Source organism: Hemitrygon akajei, chromosome 12, assembly GCF_048418815.1.
Source record: "Hemitrygon akajei chromosome 12, sHemAka1.3, whole genome shotgun sequence".
Lineage (NCBI taxonomy): Eukaryota > Metazoa > Chordata > Chondrichthyes > Myliobatiformes > Dasyatidae > Hemitrygon > Hemitrygon akajei.
The window spans coordinates 108,896,492-108,916,420 of NC_133135.1; the positions used below are offsets into that span (position 1 = coordinate 108,896,492).

Below are 19,929 nucleotides of genomic sequence, written 5' to 3' on the forward strand. Positions count from 1 at the left end.
TATGTAACGAGTTATGTGACTGCCACAGAATGCCTGAAAGCTTCATCAAAAGACATCGGTACTTAGCAAAGTCTGAAAGGAAGCCTGGATTACTCAATGACTGTCACACCATGACCCATGAAGAATGGGGAGAAGATCTATACGTCCATAACCTGCATGAGAGTCCACCTTACCAATGGCAATTTATCAATATTTGGAGGAATTGCATTTCCTCTGCTCTCAGGTGTTATATCTTTTTAAACTCACACTGCACTCCCTTTTCCCCCTGACAAACAACACACGATCTCCTGGCAAAGATTTGTCTCTGACAAACCACGAAGAGCTGCTGCCCAAATGATTCACCCAGCAATGTCGTTAATGCAACCCCAGTTTCAAAACAACGTCTGTTCAATTTCAAAGGACAGCAAGGTAGCGTTAGCACAACACTCTGCAGTGCTGGTGACCATGGCTCAATTCCTGCCGCTGCCTGTAAGGATTTTGTATGTTCTCTCTGGGACCATGTGGATTTCCTCCGGGTGCTCTGGTTTCCTCCCACAGGCCAAAGACGTAAGAGTTGGTAGGTTAATTAATCATTGTAAATGGTCCCAAGATTTGGATAGAGTTAAATTGTTGAGTGGTGGCGTGTCTCAAAGGGCCAGAGGGGCCTATTCTGTGGAGTATCTCAACAAGCAAATAAAAACTTGCAAAACATTCAAGCTCTTCCTCATCGTATGCTGTGCTTCATTAATCAAAGCACTGAGCACCAAGAGTGAGGATGTTGAAACTGTATGCGATGTTGGTGAGGCCAAACTCGGAGTTTTGTGTGGAGTTCTGGTCACCTACCTGCAGGAAAGATATCAACAAGATTGAAAGAGTGCAGAGAGTATTTACGAGGATGTTGCCAGCACTTGAGGACCTGGGCTATCTATTTATTTATTTATTGAGACAGTGCGGAATAGGCCCTTCCAACTCTTCAATCCCCGATTTAATCCTGGTCTAATCACGGGACTATTTCCAATGACCAACTAGCCTACCAACTGGTACGTCTTTGGACTGTGGGAGGAAACTGGAGCACCCAGAGGAAACCGACACACAAACTCCTTACAGGCAGCAACAGCAATTGAACCTGGGTCGCTGGTCCCATAAAGTGTTGGCCTACCAAAATCACCACTGTGCTGCCCCAATATAGGGAAAGGTTGAGTAGGTTAGAACTTTATTCCCTGGAGCAGAGGAGACTGAGGGAAGATTTGATTTAATGGAAGTATGAGGGGTACAGGTAGAGTAAATGCAAGCAAGCTTTTTCCACTGAGATCAGGTAAGTGTAGAACTGAAGGTCAAAGGTTTAGGGGAGGAGATCTTAAACTTCTTTTATGCCTTGGAGCTCTACCATTAACCAAGAGGTCCATGGACCCCTGGTTGAGGGTGAAAGGTGAAGTATTTAAGGGGAACTTAAGAGAGATCTTTTTCACTCTGAGGGAGGCGAGAGTGTGGAACGAGCTGCCTGTGAAAGTGGTAGATGTGGGTTTGGTTTCAACTTTGAAGAGAAATTTGGATAAGTACGTGTGTGGGAGGGGTTGGAGGGGTACGGTCCAGGTGCAGGGTGATGGGATTAGGCAGTAGAAGGGTTTGGCATGGATGAGACGGGCCAAAGGGCCTGTTTCTGTGCTTTAACTCCGACTCACCGTGCAGTTGTACCTTGGATCGGGTGGCCCGAATCAACTTGAACACACCAGCAGTACCCAGTGGCCTGGTGACACTGCACCTGCTTGTAGAGGCCACCAGTGCTGCACTGTGGAACGAAGGCTCCCTCGTACTGATGCAGCTTCGCCTCTTCGATGGCAGCTCGGCGCTCCTGTTCACAAGACACTGGCTGGTCTAACAAAGGGACAGAAAACACATAACAAGGACCATCCAGCGTTAAAGGTGCAGCTCTCACCCCTCCTGCTGAAAGCAGCCAGCAATCCGTTGGAGGAAGTTAGCAGGTTGAGCAGAATCTGCAGGGGCAGGGAAAAATCGATGTGCTTGTGGGGAGGGGGCTCAGGGGAAGACAACGTATTGGTCTAAAGCCTTGCAGGGTCTCAATCCAAAACAGTGACGATTCTCACTCCCACCCCTCCCACAGACTCTTCCTAAACTGCAACTTCCTCCAGCTGATGCTCCAGATGGCAGCATCTGTAATTGCTTGTGTCTACTGTTTACAAGAGGTAGTGGGGTGGTGAAACACCTCTACCAAAGGAGGTGTAAGGCGCTCCTTCCCTCCGCTAGCCTGCAGGTCACCCTTGGGCAAGGTGTAGCACCTGCTTAGCAAACCCCCCCCCCCCCCCCCCCAGATAGGGATATCACCAAGTCCTGGTTATGTGACCACTGACGCCAGGCAGACAATCTCTGAAGAGTATTGATAATGGCCGGGGTCACCCATCTTGTAAAGACACAGCCCAGAAGAAGGCAATGGCAAACTACTGCAAAATCTTGCCAAGAGCAATCACAGTCAAGACCATGATCACCCACATCGTATGACACAGCACATTATGATAACTACAACCAAAGAGTCAGATTGCCCACAAGAAAGCAGCTCCCATCAAGAACTACTGCCATCCAGTCCATGCTCTCTTCTCACTACTATCATCAGGCAGGAGGTCCCACACCACCAGGTTCAGGAACAGTTATTACCCCACAACCATCAGGCTCCTGAACCAGTGTGGATAACTTCACTCACCACAATGAGCCTCAGGTCCCACACCAGCAGGTTCAGGAACAGTTATTACCCCACAACCATCAGGCTCCTGAACCAGAGGAGATAACTTCACTTACCACAATGAGCCTCAGGTCCCACACCACCAGGTTCAGGAACAGTTATTACCCCACAACCATCAGGCTCCTGAACCGGTTTGGATAACTTCACTCACCACAATGAACCTCAGGTCCAACACCACCAGGTTTAGGAACAGTTATTGCCCCACAACCATTAGGCTCCTGAACTAGTGTGGATAACTTCACTCACCACAATGAGCCTCAGGTCCCACACCACCAGGTTCAGGAACAGTTATTACCCCACAACCATCAGGCTCCTGAACCAGTGTGGATAACTTCACTCACCACAATGAGCCTCAGGTCCCACACCACCAGGTTCAGGAACAGTTATTACCCCACAACCATCAGGCTCCTGAACCAGTTTGGATAACTTCACTCACCACAATGACCCTCAGGTCCAACACCACCAGGTTCAGGAACAGTTAATACCCCACAACCATCAGGCTTCTGAACCAGTGTGGATAACTTCACTCACCACAATGAGCCTCAGGTCCCACACCACCAGGTTCAGGAACAGTTATTACCCCACAACCATCAGGCTCCTGAACCAGAGGGGATAACTTCACTCACCACAATGAGCCTCAGGTCCCACACCACCAGGTTCAGGAACAGTTATTACCCCACAACCATCAGGCTCCTGAACCAGTGTGGATAACTTCACTCACCACAATGAGCCTCAGGTCCCACACCACCAGGTTCAGGAACAGTTATTACCCCACAACCATCAGGCTCCTGAACCAGTGTGGATAACTTCACTCACCACAATGAGCCTCAGGTCCCACACCACCAGGTTCAGGAACAGTTATTACCCCACAACCATCAGGCTCCTGAACCAGTGTGGATAACTTCACTCACCACAATGAGCCTCAGGTCCCACACCACCAGGTTCAGGAACAGTTATTACCCCACAACCATCAGGCTCCTGAACCAGTGTGGATAACTTCACTCACCACAATGAGCCTCAGGTCCCACACCACCAGGTTCAGGAACAGTTATTACCCCACAACCATCAGGCTCCTGAACCAGAGGAGATAACTTCACTCACCACAATGAGCCTCAGGTCCCACACCACCAGGTTCAGGAACAGTTATTACCCCACAACCATCAGGCTCCTGAACCGGTTTGGATAACTTCACTCACCACAATGACCCTCAGGTCCAACACCACCAGCTTCAGGAACAGTTATTACCCCACAACCATCAGGCTCCTGAACCAGTGTGGATAACTTCACTCACCACAATGAGCCTCAGGTCCCACGCCACCAGGTTCAGGAACAGTTATTACCCCACAACCATCAGACTCCTGAACCAGTGTGGATAACTTCACTCTCCACAATGAGCCTCAGGTCCCACGCCACCAGGTTCAGGAACAGTTATTACCCCTCAACCATCAGGCTCCTTGAGCAGTGTGGATAACTTCACTCACCTCAATTCTGAACTGATTTTACAATCTATAGACTCACGTTCAAGAACTCTACAACTCAACTTTTCAAACTTTTTTTAAACTATATGCATAACTTGCCTTCTTTTGCATGTCACATGACATGGCACACAATGATGATGAGGATGATGACTGCTTTAGGAGGTTCTCATTTCCCAGCAAGCTAACTTACAAGATGCCTTAAACTGGGAAGTAACTTCGTTTTCAGGGACATGTGTTCATGGATGTCAGTTTGACAATGTCACAAAGGAATCAGGTAATGAACGATAGGGAACCTGAGTCTCGTGTGTCAATCACTTGGGAAATACCAGCTTCAACTTAAATAGCCCCACCAAATGTTAACTCATTCATTTCCAAGCAAGGATCAGAACACAGTTAAGAAAAAACAGGTAATTTAGCTATGGATCAGAATTAGCTGCAGAAAGTTGTAAGTTCAGCCAGCTCCATCCTAGGCACTATCCTCTTCACTATCGAGATCCTCAAAAGGTTGTTAAAATATTTCATTTCATGGGATCTGGACGATGCCTCTAAAAAGGCTGCATGCATGTGGATGGAATTAGAAAGAAGGCATTACAGCATCTATATTTCATTAGGAGATTTGGTTTGTCAAGTAAAACACTTGAAAGCTTCTACAAAAGTACCGTGAAGAGCATTCTAACTAGTTGCATCACCATCGATATGGAGGGGCCACTGCACAGCACTGGAAAAAACAACCACACGGTCCCTCCCATTCCATAGGATCACTTCCAACTGCCGAACATTATCTAGCACATAACACTGGACAACAAAGATACTGCTTTCTGAATACTTTAGGGTGTATCTAATGGACTTTAGGCTGCTGATCATGAAAATCACAATGAAATTTCCTGACCAGTCACTATTTTTTTAAATCACATATATTTGTTATTTCAGTTCATAATTCAATCCATAATAGCTGATACCAAGATTAAGGGAGGTATTTTCATTCATCCATAAATCAAACAGGCCATCAAAGACAAGCAATTCAAAGAACTTATAATGGGACCGGAGAAAATCACATGGAAGACATTCAAGGATGTTGTCGGAAATTTTCTTGGCAACTACAGAGCACCAGACTACGTGCAGCTGGTTGACAACATGCTTCAAACATACAAAACCATGAAGTGCAACATGTCACTAAAGATTCATTTTCTGCATTCCCATTTAGACTTCTTCCCTGCAAATCTTGGCATGGTTAGTGACGAACATGGTGAAAGGTTTCACCGGGACATTATGATCATGGAGAAACAGGATTTGGGCAACTGGAATCCATTAATGCTAACTAGTTATTGTTGAACACTTAGCGAGAAGCCTCATACACTGAGTACAAATGAGAATCATCAGCAAAACATTTCTAACTTAGTTGAACTATTGCAAAGTTTCAGCTCCATTATACATTTAATTGCATTATATTCAATAAAAGTTAATTTCTTGTTTCTCCAAATTCCTCCGTGAGACAAGTAGTCTGAAATTATATTTGTGTTCAGCTTCAAGTGGTCTATTTCTAAGGAAGCAACACTTCAGGAAAAGTTTGTTGTCCAGTGATATTAATGGTGGTTTGTATCGCATGGAGTCCCTCCTACTTACCGAGCTTCGAGCTGCGGTTTGACTTGGCATCTCTGATGATTAGGAACCACGGGGCTGGGTACGACAGTTCTACAAGACAAATGCAAAATGTTAAACGTGAGAGGGTTTCATGCCCTCTTCTCTTTTCTATACCCACTCTATGTAAATCAGGGTTCTCATCTGTTCTCCTATTGTCAAATGAACTAGTTTCCAAATTAACATAAATGGACTATAAGACATTGGAGTCGAATTAGGCAATTTGGTGCACCGTGTTACCTCTACCAGCCAAATTATAGCAGATTTATTTTCCCTCTCAACCCCAAAAATAATGACCGTTCATTTTCCTCAGTGCCTGACCCACTGAATTCCTCCAGCATACAAAGACTGGACATACAAAGAATGAGGAGGAATTTCTTTAGCCAGAGGGTGGTGAATCTGTGGGATTCATTGCCACAGACGGCTGTGGAGAACAAGCCTTTGGGTAGGTTTAAAGCAGAGGTTGATAGGTTCTTGATTATTAAGGGTGTCAAAGGTTAAAGGGAGAAGGTCGGAAAATAGGATTGAGAAGTATAATAAAACAGATGTGATTGAATGGTAGAGCAGACTCAATGGGCCGAATGGCCTAATTCTGCTCCTACAGTGCTGTGCAAAAGTCTTAGGCACATATATATATATCACACTGTATTGCTGTGGCAAAAAAATCCTGACATTTGTGAGTGATGATAAACTTGCTTCTGATACAGGTCTCTATTGTGAGCTGAGAGTGGGAAGGGGGCAGGAAGAGGAGATTCATGGTTGGGAAAAGGGGAAGGGAGAGGAGAGGAGGTGGGAAGCACCAGAGAGACATTCTGAAGTGATCAATAAACCAATTGTTTGTGATCAAATGACCTTGCCTGGTGTTTGAGGGCTCGGTATGTCTACAATTGTGCCACCCTGCCACCTCTGGCACTCTTTCTCTGCCACCTGTCCCACACCACTCCTGCGGTGCTCCAGCTGTGCCTTTGCTCCCACCAGATTTACACACTCGCTTTGCACTCCACGTTGACAAATACGGTACTGTGCAGAAGTCTTACACACCCAACCTATACACAGTGCCTATAAAAGGTATTCACACCACCCCCCCTTGGAAGTTTTCATATTTTATTGTTTTACAACATTGAATCACAGTGGATTTAATTTGGCTTTTTTGAAACGGACCAACAGAAAAAGATACTGTTGTGTCAAAGTGAAAACAGATTTCTACAAAGTGATCTAAATTACAAATATAAAGCACAAAATAATTGATTGCATAAGTATTCACCCCATTTAATATGACACACCAAATCATCACCGGTGCAGCCAATTGGTTTTAGAAGTCACATAATTAGTTAAATGGAGATCTGTTTTTGGAGATCTGAGTGCAGTCAAGGTGTTTCAATTGATTGTAGTAAAAATACACCTGTATCTGGAGGGTTCAACTGCTGGTGAGTCAGTATCCTGGCACACACTACACCATGAAGACAAAAGAACACTCCAAGCAACTTTGCGAAAAGGTTATTGAAAAGCACAAGTCAGGAGATGGATACAAGAAAATGTTTAAGTCGCTGAATATCCCTTGGAGTACAGTTAGGTCAATCATCAAGGAATGGAAAGAACATGGCACTGCTGTAAATCTGCCTAGAGCAAGCCTCCTCAAAAACTGAGTGACCGTGCAAGAAGGGGACTAGTGAGGGAGGCCACCAAGAGACCTAAGACAAACTTTGGAGGAGTTACAAGCTTCAGTGGCTGAGATGGGAGAGACTGCACATACAACAACTGTTGCCTGGGTGCAGTTGCAGTTTTAAAGAGAAAACCAATGTTGAAAAAAAAACTCCCATGAAATCTTGACTAGAGTTTGCCAGAAAGCATGTGGGAGACTCTGAAGTCAGCTGGAAGAAGGTTCTATGGTCCGATGAAACCAAACTTGAGCTTTTTGGCCATCAGACTGAACGCTATGTTTGGCATAAACCAAACAAGTCACATCTTCAAAAACACACCCTACTGTGAAGCATGGTGGTGGGTGTATCGTGCTGTGGGGATGCTTCACTGCAGCAGACCAAAGGCTTGTGAAGGTAGAGGGTAAAATGAATACAACAAAATGTAGGGAAATCCTGGATGAAAACCTGATGCAGTCTTTAACTTGGGAGAACATTTGTTTTCCAGCAAGACAATGACCCCAAGCATAAAGCCAAAGCTACACAGGAACGGCTTAAAAGCAACAAAGTTAATGTCCTGGAGTGGCCAAGTCAGAGTCCAAACCTCAACCCAACTGAGAATTTGTGCTGGACTTGAAAAGGGCTGTTCACTCACAAACCCCATGAGCAGTTTTGTAAAGAAGAATGGGGGGAAATTGCAGTGTCCAGATGTGCAAAGCTGATAGAGACCCATCCACACAGACTCAAGGCTGTAATTGCTGCCAAAGGAGCATCTACTAAATGCTGACTTGAAGGGAGTGAGTAATCAATTATTTTATGTACAATAATTGTAATAAATTTAGACCAATTGGTGGAAATTTGTTTTCACTTTGACATTATGGAGTCTTTTCTTATAAAAGGTGAATACTTTTTATAGGCACTGTATATGTGCCTAAGCTTTTGCACAGAACTGTAAATCTTATGGTCTTACGTCATAAGACATAGCAATCATTTATTTCTTTCTTTTTGTATTTGCGCAGCTTGTTATCTTTTGCACTCTGGTGGAACACCCGAGTTGATGCCATCTTTCATCGATTATTTTATGGTTATTTCTCTATAATGGATTTATTGAGTGTGCCTGGAAGAAAATTAATCACAGAGTTGTATGCGGTGACATAATAATAAATGTACTTTGAACTTGTACTGACAGAGAGACCACAGATACTTCACCTGGATTTTTAGAGACCAGAAGTACATCTTTATGCTTCTCATCAGCAGACCTCTGCCTGGGATTATCCACTGTCTCAGCTGTTTGGGAGAAATCCGAACAAAAGTTGGAAGGATTTGGAACTGGACCCTTTCTATTGGATTGCATGCCTTGATCAACTGAGTTACATGGTACCTTTAGATCAGTCCTTTCAATTAAACTGTGTCGACAAAGACTCACTGATTAAACTCGATTCACTGCCTGAAACAATATTCCTCTTCTCTTCCAGAAGCATAAATTCCCAAGAGATTTGCAAACCCAGTTATTTTAAGTGTGACGATTATACAACACATACAGGTCCCATGGGCTTAATTTCTCCTCCTTCAAGTCTCCTGCCTTCTTGAAATTCCTAACCTTAGCTGAGCCACTACAAGTCAGAAGTTGACTGCCCACTCTGAGGGAGTGGCAAGGGAGCATTACTTCCAAAGACCCTTGTACCCCTTCTTCTCCCCACTTCTTATTCAGGCTTCTTCGCCCTTCCTTTCGAGTCCTGGTTAAGGGTCTCAGGCCGAAACATCGACTCTTTGTTCCTCTCCATGGATGTTGCCAGAGATCCTCTGGCATTTTGAGTGTGTGGTAGCCTAGAACCTTTACAGGTCTAGTTATGTTTGGCCTTTTGTGAGTATGTGGAACATTGTCCAAATCTCTCTGAGATCTCCTCTTCATCTTCTCTTACGGTACACTTGATGATGTTGGAAACCACTGGTTTTTTAAGTTATAAGATTTGTGCTTTTTGACAAACCCATGCATTTTTCCAAGATCGTTCATCCCCACTCACTGGCAGAAAGCGGTATAGCAGCTAAACTAACGGTTTATCAACTTTCTTATTTTTCATTAGCACATTGCCACATGATGTAATTGTTTTAATTATGTTTCCTGTTAACTAGTTTGCACCTATCGAAGGAATTTCCCTTCTCTTATCTATAAAAGTGATGGATTTTTCAGGGGCACCATCTTGACTTCTTTGCCTACGCATCCATACACCTCTCAGCGTTGTTTCCCGGCTCTTTATTTCACTTGCTTAGTATTTGTATGTCTGTTTGCACTCTAAAATAAACAGAAATATTGAAATTAAGTCTGCTCATTATTCCTGACTCCCGTAAGTACCCTGAGGATCAGAAAATAAACAGAAATCCAATAGTAATCACTTCAATCCCATTCCCTAGTCACTCTTGGCTACAATCTTTTCAATCGTTAAGTCAATAGTATAAAGTAGTTACTTGGTAGTGTAGATAATTAGAACATACAGTGGCATGCAAAAGTTTGGGCACCCCTGGTCAAAATTTCTGTTACTGTGAATAGCTAAGCGAGTAAAAGATGACCTGATTTCCAAAAGGCATAAAGTTAATAATAACACATTTCTTTAATACTTTAAGCAAGATTACTTTTTTATTTCCATCTTTTACAGTTTCAAAATAACAAAAAAGGAAAAGTGCCTGAAGCAAAAGTTTGCGCACCCTGCATGGTCAGTACTTAGTAACACCCCCTTTGGCAAGTATCACAGCTTGTAAACGCTTTCTGTAGCCAGCTAAGAGTCTTACAGTTCTTGTTTGGGGGATTTTCGCCCATTCTTCCTTGCAAAAGGCATCGAGTTCTGTGAGATTCTTGGGCCGTCTTGCATGCACTGCTCTTTTGAGGTCTCTGTACAGATTTTCAATGATGTTTCAGTCGGGGGACTGTGAGGGCCATGGCAAAACCTTCAGCTTGTGCCTCTTGAGGTAGTTTGTTGTGGATTTTGAGGTGTGTGTAGGATCATTATCCTGTTGTAGAAGCCATCCTCTTTTCATCTTCAGCTTTTTTACAGACGGTGTGATGACTGCTTCTAGAATTTGCTGGTATTTAATTGAATTCATTCTTCCCTCTACCAGTGAAATGTTCCCCATGCCACTGACTGCAACACAAGCCCAAAGCATGATCGATCCATCCCCATACTTAACAGTTGAAGAGGTGTTCTTCTCATGAAATTCTGCACCCTTTTTTCTCCAAACATACCTTTGCTCATTGCGGCCAAAGTTCTATTTTAACTACATCAGTCCACAGGACTTGTTTCCAAGATCCATCAGGCTTGTTTAGATGTTCCTTTGCAAACTTCTGATGCTGAATTTTGTGGTGAGGATGCAGGAAAGATTTTCTTCTGATGACTCTTCCATGAAGGTCATATTTGTGCAGGCGTCGCTGCACAGTAGAACGGTGCACCATCACTCCAGAGTCTGCTAAATCTTCCTGAAGGTCTTTTGCAGTCAAATGGGGGTTTTGATTTGCCTTTCTAGCAATCCTATGAGCAGTTCTCTTGGAAAGTTTTCTTGGTCTTCCAGACCTCAACCTGACCTCCACCTTTACTGTTAACCGCCATTTCTTAATTACATTACGAACTGAGGAAACGGCTACCTGAAGACGCTTTACTATCTTCTTATAGCCTTCTCCTGCTTTGTGGGCATCAGTTATTTTAATTTTCGGAGTGCTAGGCAGCTGCTTAGAGGAGCCCATGGCTGTTGATTGTTGGGACAAGGTATAAAGCTTTGAAATTTGCATCACCTGGCCTTTCCTAACGATGACTGTGAACAAGCCATAGCCCTAACAAGCTAATTAAGGTCTGAGTACTTGGTAAAAGTTATCTGACAGCTCAAATCTCTTGGGGTGCCCAAACTTTTGCATGGTACTCCTTTCCTTTTTTCACTCTAAAATTGTACAAAACAAAAACAATACACCAATCTTACTTAAAATTTTGAAAAGGATGTTCCATCTTTAACTTTATGACTTTTGGAGATCAGTTCATCTTCTACTCGCTTAACTATTCACAGTAACAGAAATTTTGACCGGGGGTGCCCAGACTTTTGCATGCCACTGTACCAATGAGGGACACGTACCTTTACCCTTGTTGTGAGACGTGGTTCTTGAGTTTGCTTGAAGTTTGACTCCTTGTTCTGGGACCAGAAAAGAAAAGAATCGAAAAGGGACTATTATTGAGGTTAGTATTATCTATTCTACCCACACATTGATTAGATGCTTAGTAGCAACAAAAGAGTTGAATGGACAGTTTGTAAGACATGAGACAACCTTGCCCAGATCCAACTTTGATGCTGCCTCTCGTGCACAACCAGAGTGGCACATTAGTGCAATGTTTTTATAGTGTCAGTGGTTTGAAGATCTTTGAGAGGTTGGTTATGGCTAGAATTAGCTCCTGTCTCAGCAAGGACCTGGACCCACTGCAATTTGCCTATTGCCATAGTGGGTCTACAGCAGATGCAGTCTTGTTTGCTCTTCATGCGGCCTTGGATCACCTGGACAATACAAATACCTAGCAACACACAAAATGCTGCAGCAACTCAGCAGGCCGGGCAGCATCTAGGAAAAGAGTACAGCTGAGGTTTCAAGCCTAGATGCTGCCCGGCCTGCTGGGTTCCTCCAGCATTTTGTGTGTGTTGCTCAGATTTCCAGCATTTTCAGATTTTCTCCTGTTTGTGAATATAAATAACTATGCCAGGATGCTGTTCATTGACTACAGCTCAGCATTTAATACCATCATTCCTACAGTTTTGATCAAAAAAGTCCAGAACTTGGACCTCTGTACTTCCCTCTGCAACTGGATCCTCAACTACCTAACTAAAAGTCCACAATCTGTGTGGATCAGAAATAACATCTCCACCTCTGCATCAACACTGGTGCACCACAGGGATAAGTGCTTAGCCCACTGCTCTACTCTCTCTACACCCGTGGCTGTGTGGCTAAGCATAGCTCAAATTCCATCTATAAATTTGCTGATGATACAGTCGTTGTTGGCAGAATCTCAGATGGTGATGAAAGGGTGTACAGGAGTGAGATATATCAGCTGGTTGAGTGGTGTCACAGCAACAACCTTGCACTCAATGTCAGTAAGACCAAAGAACTGATTGTGGACTGGAGAAAGGACAAGACGAGGGAACACGCACCAGTCCTCATCGAAGGATCAGAAGTGGAAAGAGTGAGCAATTTCAAGATCCTCTGTACCAACATCTCTGAGGATCAATCCTAGACCCAACATATCGATGTAGCTATAAAGAAGGCAAGACAGCAGCTATACTTCATTCAGAGTTTGAGGAGATTTGACCCAAAGACACTCACAAATTTCTACAGATGTACCATGGAGAGCATTTTAACTGGCTGCGTCACCGTCTGGTATTGAGGTGGGGGGGGGGGGGGCACAGCACAGGACCAAAATAAGGTGCAGAGAGTTGTAAACTCAGTCAGTTCCATCATGGACACTAACCTCCATGGTATCCAGGACATCTTCAAGGAGCGATGCCTCTAAAAGGTGGCATCCATCATTAAGAACCCCTATCACCCAGGACATGCCCTCTTCTCATTGCTACCATCAGGGAGGAGGTACAGGAACCTGAAGATACGCACTCAACGATTCAGGAACGATTCAGGTAGCTGAGCGAAGGGCGCTGAGTAGGCTACGGTCAATTATGGATAACTCTGAACATCCTCTACATAGCACCATCCAGAGACAGAGAAGCAGTTTCAGTGACAGGTTACTATCGATGCAATGCTCCTCAGACAGGATGAAGAGGTCAATACTCCCCAATGCCATTAGGCTTTACAATTCTACCGCCAGGACTTAAGAACTTTTTTAAAAGCTATTATTAATGCTTTTTGAGATGGTGATTTAGATGCATATCATATTTTTTTACTGAGTTAAGTATTGTATGTAATTAGTTTTGCTACAACAAGTGTATGGGACACTGGAAAAAAAGTTGAATTTCCCCATGGGGATGAATAAAGTATCTATCTATCTATCTATCTATCTTCCCCTCTGCCACCCGATTTCTGAATGGACATTGAACCCATGAACACCACCTCACTAATCTTTTTTCTAGTTTTGCACTACTTATTTAGCTATTTAGTATGTAAAATATATACTTACCGCAATCCATGCTTTTCCTGTCATTATGTATTGCATTGTACTGCTGCTGCACAGGCAACTAATTTCACACCAGTGATATTAAACCTGATGGATTCGGATTTGAAGAATGGGATTTCAATTCCCGATACTGTCTGTAAGGCGCTTATACGTTCTCCGCGTGACTGCGTGGGTTTTCTCCCACATTGAAAAAGATGTACGGGTAAGTATGTTGTGGGAATGTTATGTTGGTGCCAGTACCATGGCGACATTGCCCCAAGCCCCCAGCAAATGACATATTTCACTGCATATTTCCTCGTCCATGTAACAAGTCTTTATACTGCTTTCCACACAAGAGTGTTGTAAATGGACAAGTATATGGATCAGAGATCTACAGAGAGATCCAACAGCCAGTGAGGTGGTACTGCGATGCTCCGCGGGGAGTGAAGGGCCTGACGAGGCACAGAAGACCTCATGGCCATCCACTGAAACCAGGGAAGCCCACAGTTTGTGACACTTGTTCGTATCACTGGACCCCGACTTCCGAGGTCAAGAGAGCGGGACTGCCCCAGTGCAATGGCTCTTCCACTTTAAAAACTCCCCCACACAGGCTTCCTGTCACTGGTGAATGCAACGTACAGCCACCGCGTGGAGCAGAAAGGTCATGGGTCAAATCGGACTAGCTTGGATGGACATCAGGGTTGGTTGGATGAGTTGAGCTAAAACGCCTGCTTCCGTGCAATGTGGGTTTGTGCGACATTTGAGATCTTTCACACGGTATTGGATCCACAGTAGCATCCTCAAACTGGTCCTCAGATCAACTTGCATTTTACGGACATCAAATCACAGGAACTTCGATCACAGGCCACTGTAGATGTACCATGGAGAGCATTCTAACTGGTTGTGTCACCGCCTGGAATGGGGGGGATTGGGGGGCTACTGCACAGGATTGAGAAAAGCTGCAGAGAGTGGTGAACTCAGTCAGCTCCATCATGGGCACCAGCCTCCCCAGCATCCGGGACATCTTCAAGGAGCAAAGCCTCAAAAAGACGACGTCCTTCATGAAGAAATCCCACCACCCAGGTCATGCCCTCTTCTCATTGCTGCCATCAGGGAGGAGGTACAGGAGCCTGAAGCTACAAACACAATGATTCAGGAACAGCTTCTTCCCGTCTGCCATCAGATTTCTGAATGGACATTGAACCCATGAACAATACCTCTCTACTCTTTAATTTTTATTTTTGTGCTAATTATTTAACGTAACTATTTTATGTATAGATATTTATATATATCTATACTTATTTCAATACATTAATACACAGTTTTTCTCTATTATTATAATTTGCATTGTACCGCTGCCGCAAAGACAAATTTCAAGACGTGTGCCTGGGACAGTAAACCTGATTCTGATTCAGCTCATCTCGTTTTAGCCGGGGAAATCCCAGGTCAGTCTGATTTCACCTTCTGTCACCTGGTCTGAAGCACAGTCGTGAAGCACTACAACATAAAGAGATCCTTCAGCCCATCGACTGTGTGCCAAACTCTTGTACTGCTGAAGGATCATAAGACTTAGGAGTAGAATCAGGCCATTCAGCCCATCAAGCCTGCTCTGCCATTCCAGCATGGCTGATTCATTATCCCTCTGAACCCAACACTCCTGCCTTCTTTCCATATCGTCCGACGCCTTGACTAATCAAGAACCTATCAACCTCTGCTTTAAATACACCCAATGACATGGCCTCCACAGTCATCTGTGGCAATAAATTCCACAGATTCACCATTCTCTGCCCGAAGAAATTCCTCTTCATCTCTGTTTCAAAGGGATGTCCTTCTATTCTGAGGCTGTGCCCTCTGGATTTGCCTCTGATGATTTAGTAAAAATTCAAACTCCAAATCAATTTCTTTTAGTGGACTTCAGACAGAAATTTGGATCATTAACTCCCTTTAACCTTGGAGTTTGATGCAACATTAATAGAGTTTTCCTCACCTCTCAATTTCTCACCTTTTCCAGGAGAGGATGTCTTCTCTGGTGGGGGAGTCTAAGGCCAGAGGACACAGTCTCAAAATAGAGGGACAGCCTTTTTGAATGGAGGAGAGGAGGAATTTCTTTAGCCAGAGAGTGGCAAAACTGTGGAATTAGGGGCCACAGGGGGCTGTGAAGGCCAAGTCATTGGGTATATTTAAGGCATAGATTGATAGATTCTTGATTAGTCCAGAATGAAGGGATATAGGGGAGAAGGCAGGAGACTGGGGCTGAGAGGGAAAATGGATCAGCCATGATGAAAGGGCGGAACAGACTGGATGGGCCAAATGGCCTAATCCTGCTCCTGTTTCTTATGTCTAAGGTGGTTAGTCAGTCAAGTTGTTTTGGTCAGAGGAGGGTGGTAAACCAAACCGCAGAAAAATTAATCAAAGTAACCAAAAGCTTTAAAGTTACCCGTTCTGCTGGAGTCCCGAGCCCTCTGGGAGGTTTTGTCCTTCGTGAAATCTGAAAGAACAATCAGTTCTGGATAAGTTCTAAATCGATAGCATATCAAATTTGATAAATGTTTCTAATTTGATAGCAATTTGACCACACTGAGTATTCAAAATACTGGTGTTTCCAGATTAGTGGACCAGCAGGTACAGGGGCTCCTCATCATCAGACCTGTCTTGTGGACAAAGTAGAACGAGGTACAAGTACGATCAAAACTTGCTTGCAGCAGCATTGCAGGCAGGCCCGTAGCTACGGACAACGTGCAGTATTTAACTTACGCAGGGCAGTGCGGAGAGGACGGTGCAAAAGAAAACAAAAACCACAAACACAGTCAGAGACAAGTCCAGGGTAGTGGAAGAGGTGGCCGTAGTGTTCCTTTGCTCAAAGTTCAAAGTACATATACACTATACAACCTGACGTTCGTCCCCTAACAGGCAGCCGCAGAACAAAGAATCCCAATGTGCAGAGAGAGAGAAAAAAATATCCAATTAATAACTGCAAGCAGATAGAGTTCTGAACTGAAGACCACAAAGAGAGTCCGAGACCCGTAGCTCGGCGCAGAGCAGTGAGCTGAACCGGCCCGTCCCTCACCTTCTCAGTCTGGCCCGGCACCTAATTCCACGTCCAAGCATCGGTTTCAGTTGCCTCGATAGGCTCTGAGGCCTGACACTCGCTGCCTCGATTCAGCCTGCACCCGATCTTTCCAATTCGGCCCGGCACTTAAACCGATCAGACTTCGGGTCTTCCTGACCCTCAGCCATGGGTCTGCTGCCTTGCCTCGCCTTGTCTCAGTGTGCCGCATCGAATTGCCTCCAAGTCCAGAGGGAAGTTACACACTAATTGGCTGAGGTACAGTTAGATCTGTGCAGGTTGATTGTTGCTGATCTAATGATCTATTCCTAATGAGTTATTTCCCTTATCTCTGGTAGTCAGTAATCCATTTCTCCTGTTTAAACTGATCAAACCTCCTCAGGTCGTTCCTCACTCTGGGTCTGGGCCCCAGAGTGAAGGATGACCTGCGGTCTGGACAATTTAAGCGCCGGGCAGATCGAAATGGTCAAGGTGTCAGGGCCAGACCCGAGGGACAGGATGGTGTTTATCTCACTGCTCTGTGAGGTTTGCTCATCACTGGAACTAACGGGCTCCTGGATCGGCTGCAGTGGTGACGGGCTTCCTGGCTGCGGACCCAGTTTCATAAACTTCAGTTCTGAATGCCATTTGCATGATTTGGTTTCTCTTTCTCGGCACATCGGGTGTTTGGTGGTCTTTTTTTAGTGGATTTTATTGGGTTTCTTTCTTTTGTAGCTGTCTGTAAGGAGATGAATCTCAGGGTTGTATACAGTAGATATGATTTGAGGATCAATGTACTTTGAACTCTGATGTTTTTTGCCAAGCTACTTATGCTTGGGAAGGAAGTGCGTGGCTGGTGAGAAACATCGACGTAACGCCCTTGCGCAGTATCCTACGCCACCATTCCTAGAGTCAGGTGGATGTGGTTGAAGCCCTCTCCCACCCATAACCCTGAGGACAAAGTCAACACTGCCAATTGCTGATAGGAGTACTGCACTGACACAACTCCATCGTAGAGTTTTAAAAACCCAGACTCCATAACAGAGAGGTGACGTCGAGAGGAGCGGTCATCATGGGAGCAGTCTGAGTCAGAGTGGTAAGGCTTTCGCTCAACAGGGCTTCGGTGAGAACAGGTAAGCAGTTACGTTCATTCCTTTTTTCTTATTTAACTTTAGAGAGAGTGGGGGGGGGGGGTGTCTACAGAGCCAATGTTCTGTTCTGGGTGTCAGATGTGGGACTTCTGGGAGACTACCACTCTCCCCAGTGGCCACATCTGCGTCAGGTGCATCGAGATGCAGCTCCTTAGAGACCAAGTTAGGGAACTGGAGGGGCAGTACTATGGCCTTCAGCTTGTTAGGGAAAGTGAAGAGGTGATAGACTGGAGCTACAGGGAGGTAGTCACCCAATAGCTACAGGAGACAGATAAATGGGTAACTGAATTGGAGCAGGGAGCAGAGATTCAGAATTCTGGATCATTGGGACCTCTTCTGGGGCAGGTGTGACGTGCACAAAAGGGGCAGGTTGCACTTGAACCCAAGGGGGACCAATATTCTTGAGGGCAGGATTGCTAGAGCTGTTGGGAGTGGTTTAAACTAACATAGCAGGGGGATGGGAACCAGGATGACAGAGCTGAGGATGAACCAGCAGGTTTACAAGTAGATGATGGTGTGACATGGATGTAAGGAAGGACAAGCCAATGACTGGGTACAACTGCAGACAGAGCAAAGAGTTAAATTGTACCACAGAGACAAAATCCAAAAGAGCAAAGAACGCAGGACAGAAGGTGATGTATTTAAATGCACGTAGCATTCGGAATAAGGTGGACGAACTCGTGGCACAATTAGAGATTGGTCGGAATGAGGTTATGGGCATCACTGAGCTGTGGCTTAAAGGCGGTCATAGTTGGGAGTTTAATATCAAAGGACAGGACAAGCAGGAAGGTATAGGCAGTGATGTGGTCTGTTGGTAGGAGATGAAATTATGGCTTTAGAAAGAGGTGACATAGGGTCAGAGAATGTCAAATCTTTGTGGGTGGAGTTAACAAACTGCAAGGGTAAAAGAACCATTATGGGAATCATACATGGGCCTTTAAAAAGCAGCCAAGATGTGGGATTGAAATTGCAAAGGGAGTGGGAAAGCTATGTAATAAGGGTAATGACACAATTGTAATGAGGGACTTCAATACGCAAGGGGATTGGGGAAATCAGTTCGGTGTCAGATCGCAAGAGAAATAATTTGTTGGATGCCTACGAGATGGCTTTTTAGAGCAGCTTGTGCTTGAGCCTACTCGGGGAAAGGCCATTGGGTGTTGTGTAATCACCCAGATCTTATTGGGGAGCTTAATGTAAAGGAACCCTTAAGAGGCAGTGATGATAACATGATTGAATTCATACCGCAGTTTGAGAGGGAGAAGCATAAGTCAGATGTATCAATATCGCAGCGGAATAAAGGGAATTACAGAGGCATGAGAGAGGAGCTTGCCCAGGTGGATTGGAGGAGGATACTGGCGGGGATTCCCAGAAATGGCTGAAGGTTCTGGGAATAGTTCACAAGGCACAGGATAGGTAAGTCCCACAGGAGTTCTCAAATGGCAGGGGTTGGAATGCATAAAAGCCAAGGGAAGGACATACAAGGTAGCAAACTACTACTACATCAATAAAGTGAGTGGGAAGTTGGATCATTGAGCTTTTAAAATCCAACAAAAGGCAATTACATGCCATAAGAGGGGAAAAGATGAAACATGAGGACAAACTAGCCAATAATATAAAGCAGGATACTAAAAGTTTTTTTTAATTATATAAAGAGTAAAATGGAAGTGAGAGTTGATATTGGACCACTGGAAAATGATGCTGGTGAAGTTGTAACGGGGGACGAAGAATTGGAAGATGAACTTAATTGGTACCTTGCATCAATTTTCACTGTGGAATACACACGAGCTGAAGAGATAACGGATGGATTGGTTATGATCTTTCAAGAATCACTTGATTCTGGCATGGTCCCGGAGGACCGGAAGATTGTAAATGTAATTCCACTCTTTATGAAGGGAGGAAGGCAAAAGAAAGGAAATTATAGGCCAGTTAGCCCAACCTCAGTGGCTGGGAAAGTGTTGGAGTCTATTATTAAGGACGAGGCTTCGGGGTACTTGGAGACTAAAGATGAAATAAGTCAAATTCAGCATGGTTTCTGTAAAGGGAAATCTTGCCTGAGTTCTTCAAGGAAGGGTGGACAAAGGAGAGCCAGTGTATGTTACTTACAGATAGACAGATAG

At 44.5% G+C, this 19,929-nt stretch overlaps 1 protein-coding gene across 3 annotated transcripts in view; it reads right to left on the reverse strand.

Annotated features, from left to right (window-relative positions):
* The window catches only part of LOC140737369 (SPARC-related modular calcium-binding protein 1-like), a 237,157-nt gene that overhangs the window by 128,132 nt on the left and 89,096 nt on the right, over positions 1-19,929 (reverse strand). For 2 of the 3 annotated variants that reach the window (XM_073063830.1, XM_073063829.1), the window contains exons 5-9: positions 16,053-16,103; positions 11,601-11,657; positions 8,697-8,774; positions 5,836-5,904; positions 1,662-1,854 (exon numbers count right to left, since the gene is read on the reverse strand). In XM_073063830.1, coding sequence (XP_072919931.1) covers positions 1,662-1,854; positions 5,836-5,904; positions 8,697-8,774; positions 11,601-11,657; positions 16,053-16,103 — 448 coding nt within the window. The remainder of the gene's footprint in view (positions 1-1,661; positions 1,855-5,835; positions 5,905-8,696; positions 8,775-11,600; positions 11,658-16,052; positions 16,104-19,929) is intronic. The other variant, XM_073063831.1, reaches the window with a different exon arrangement.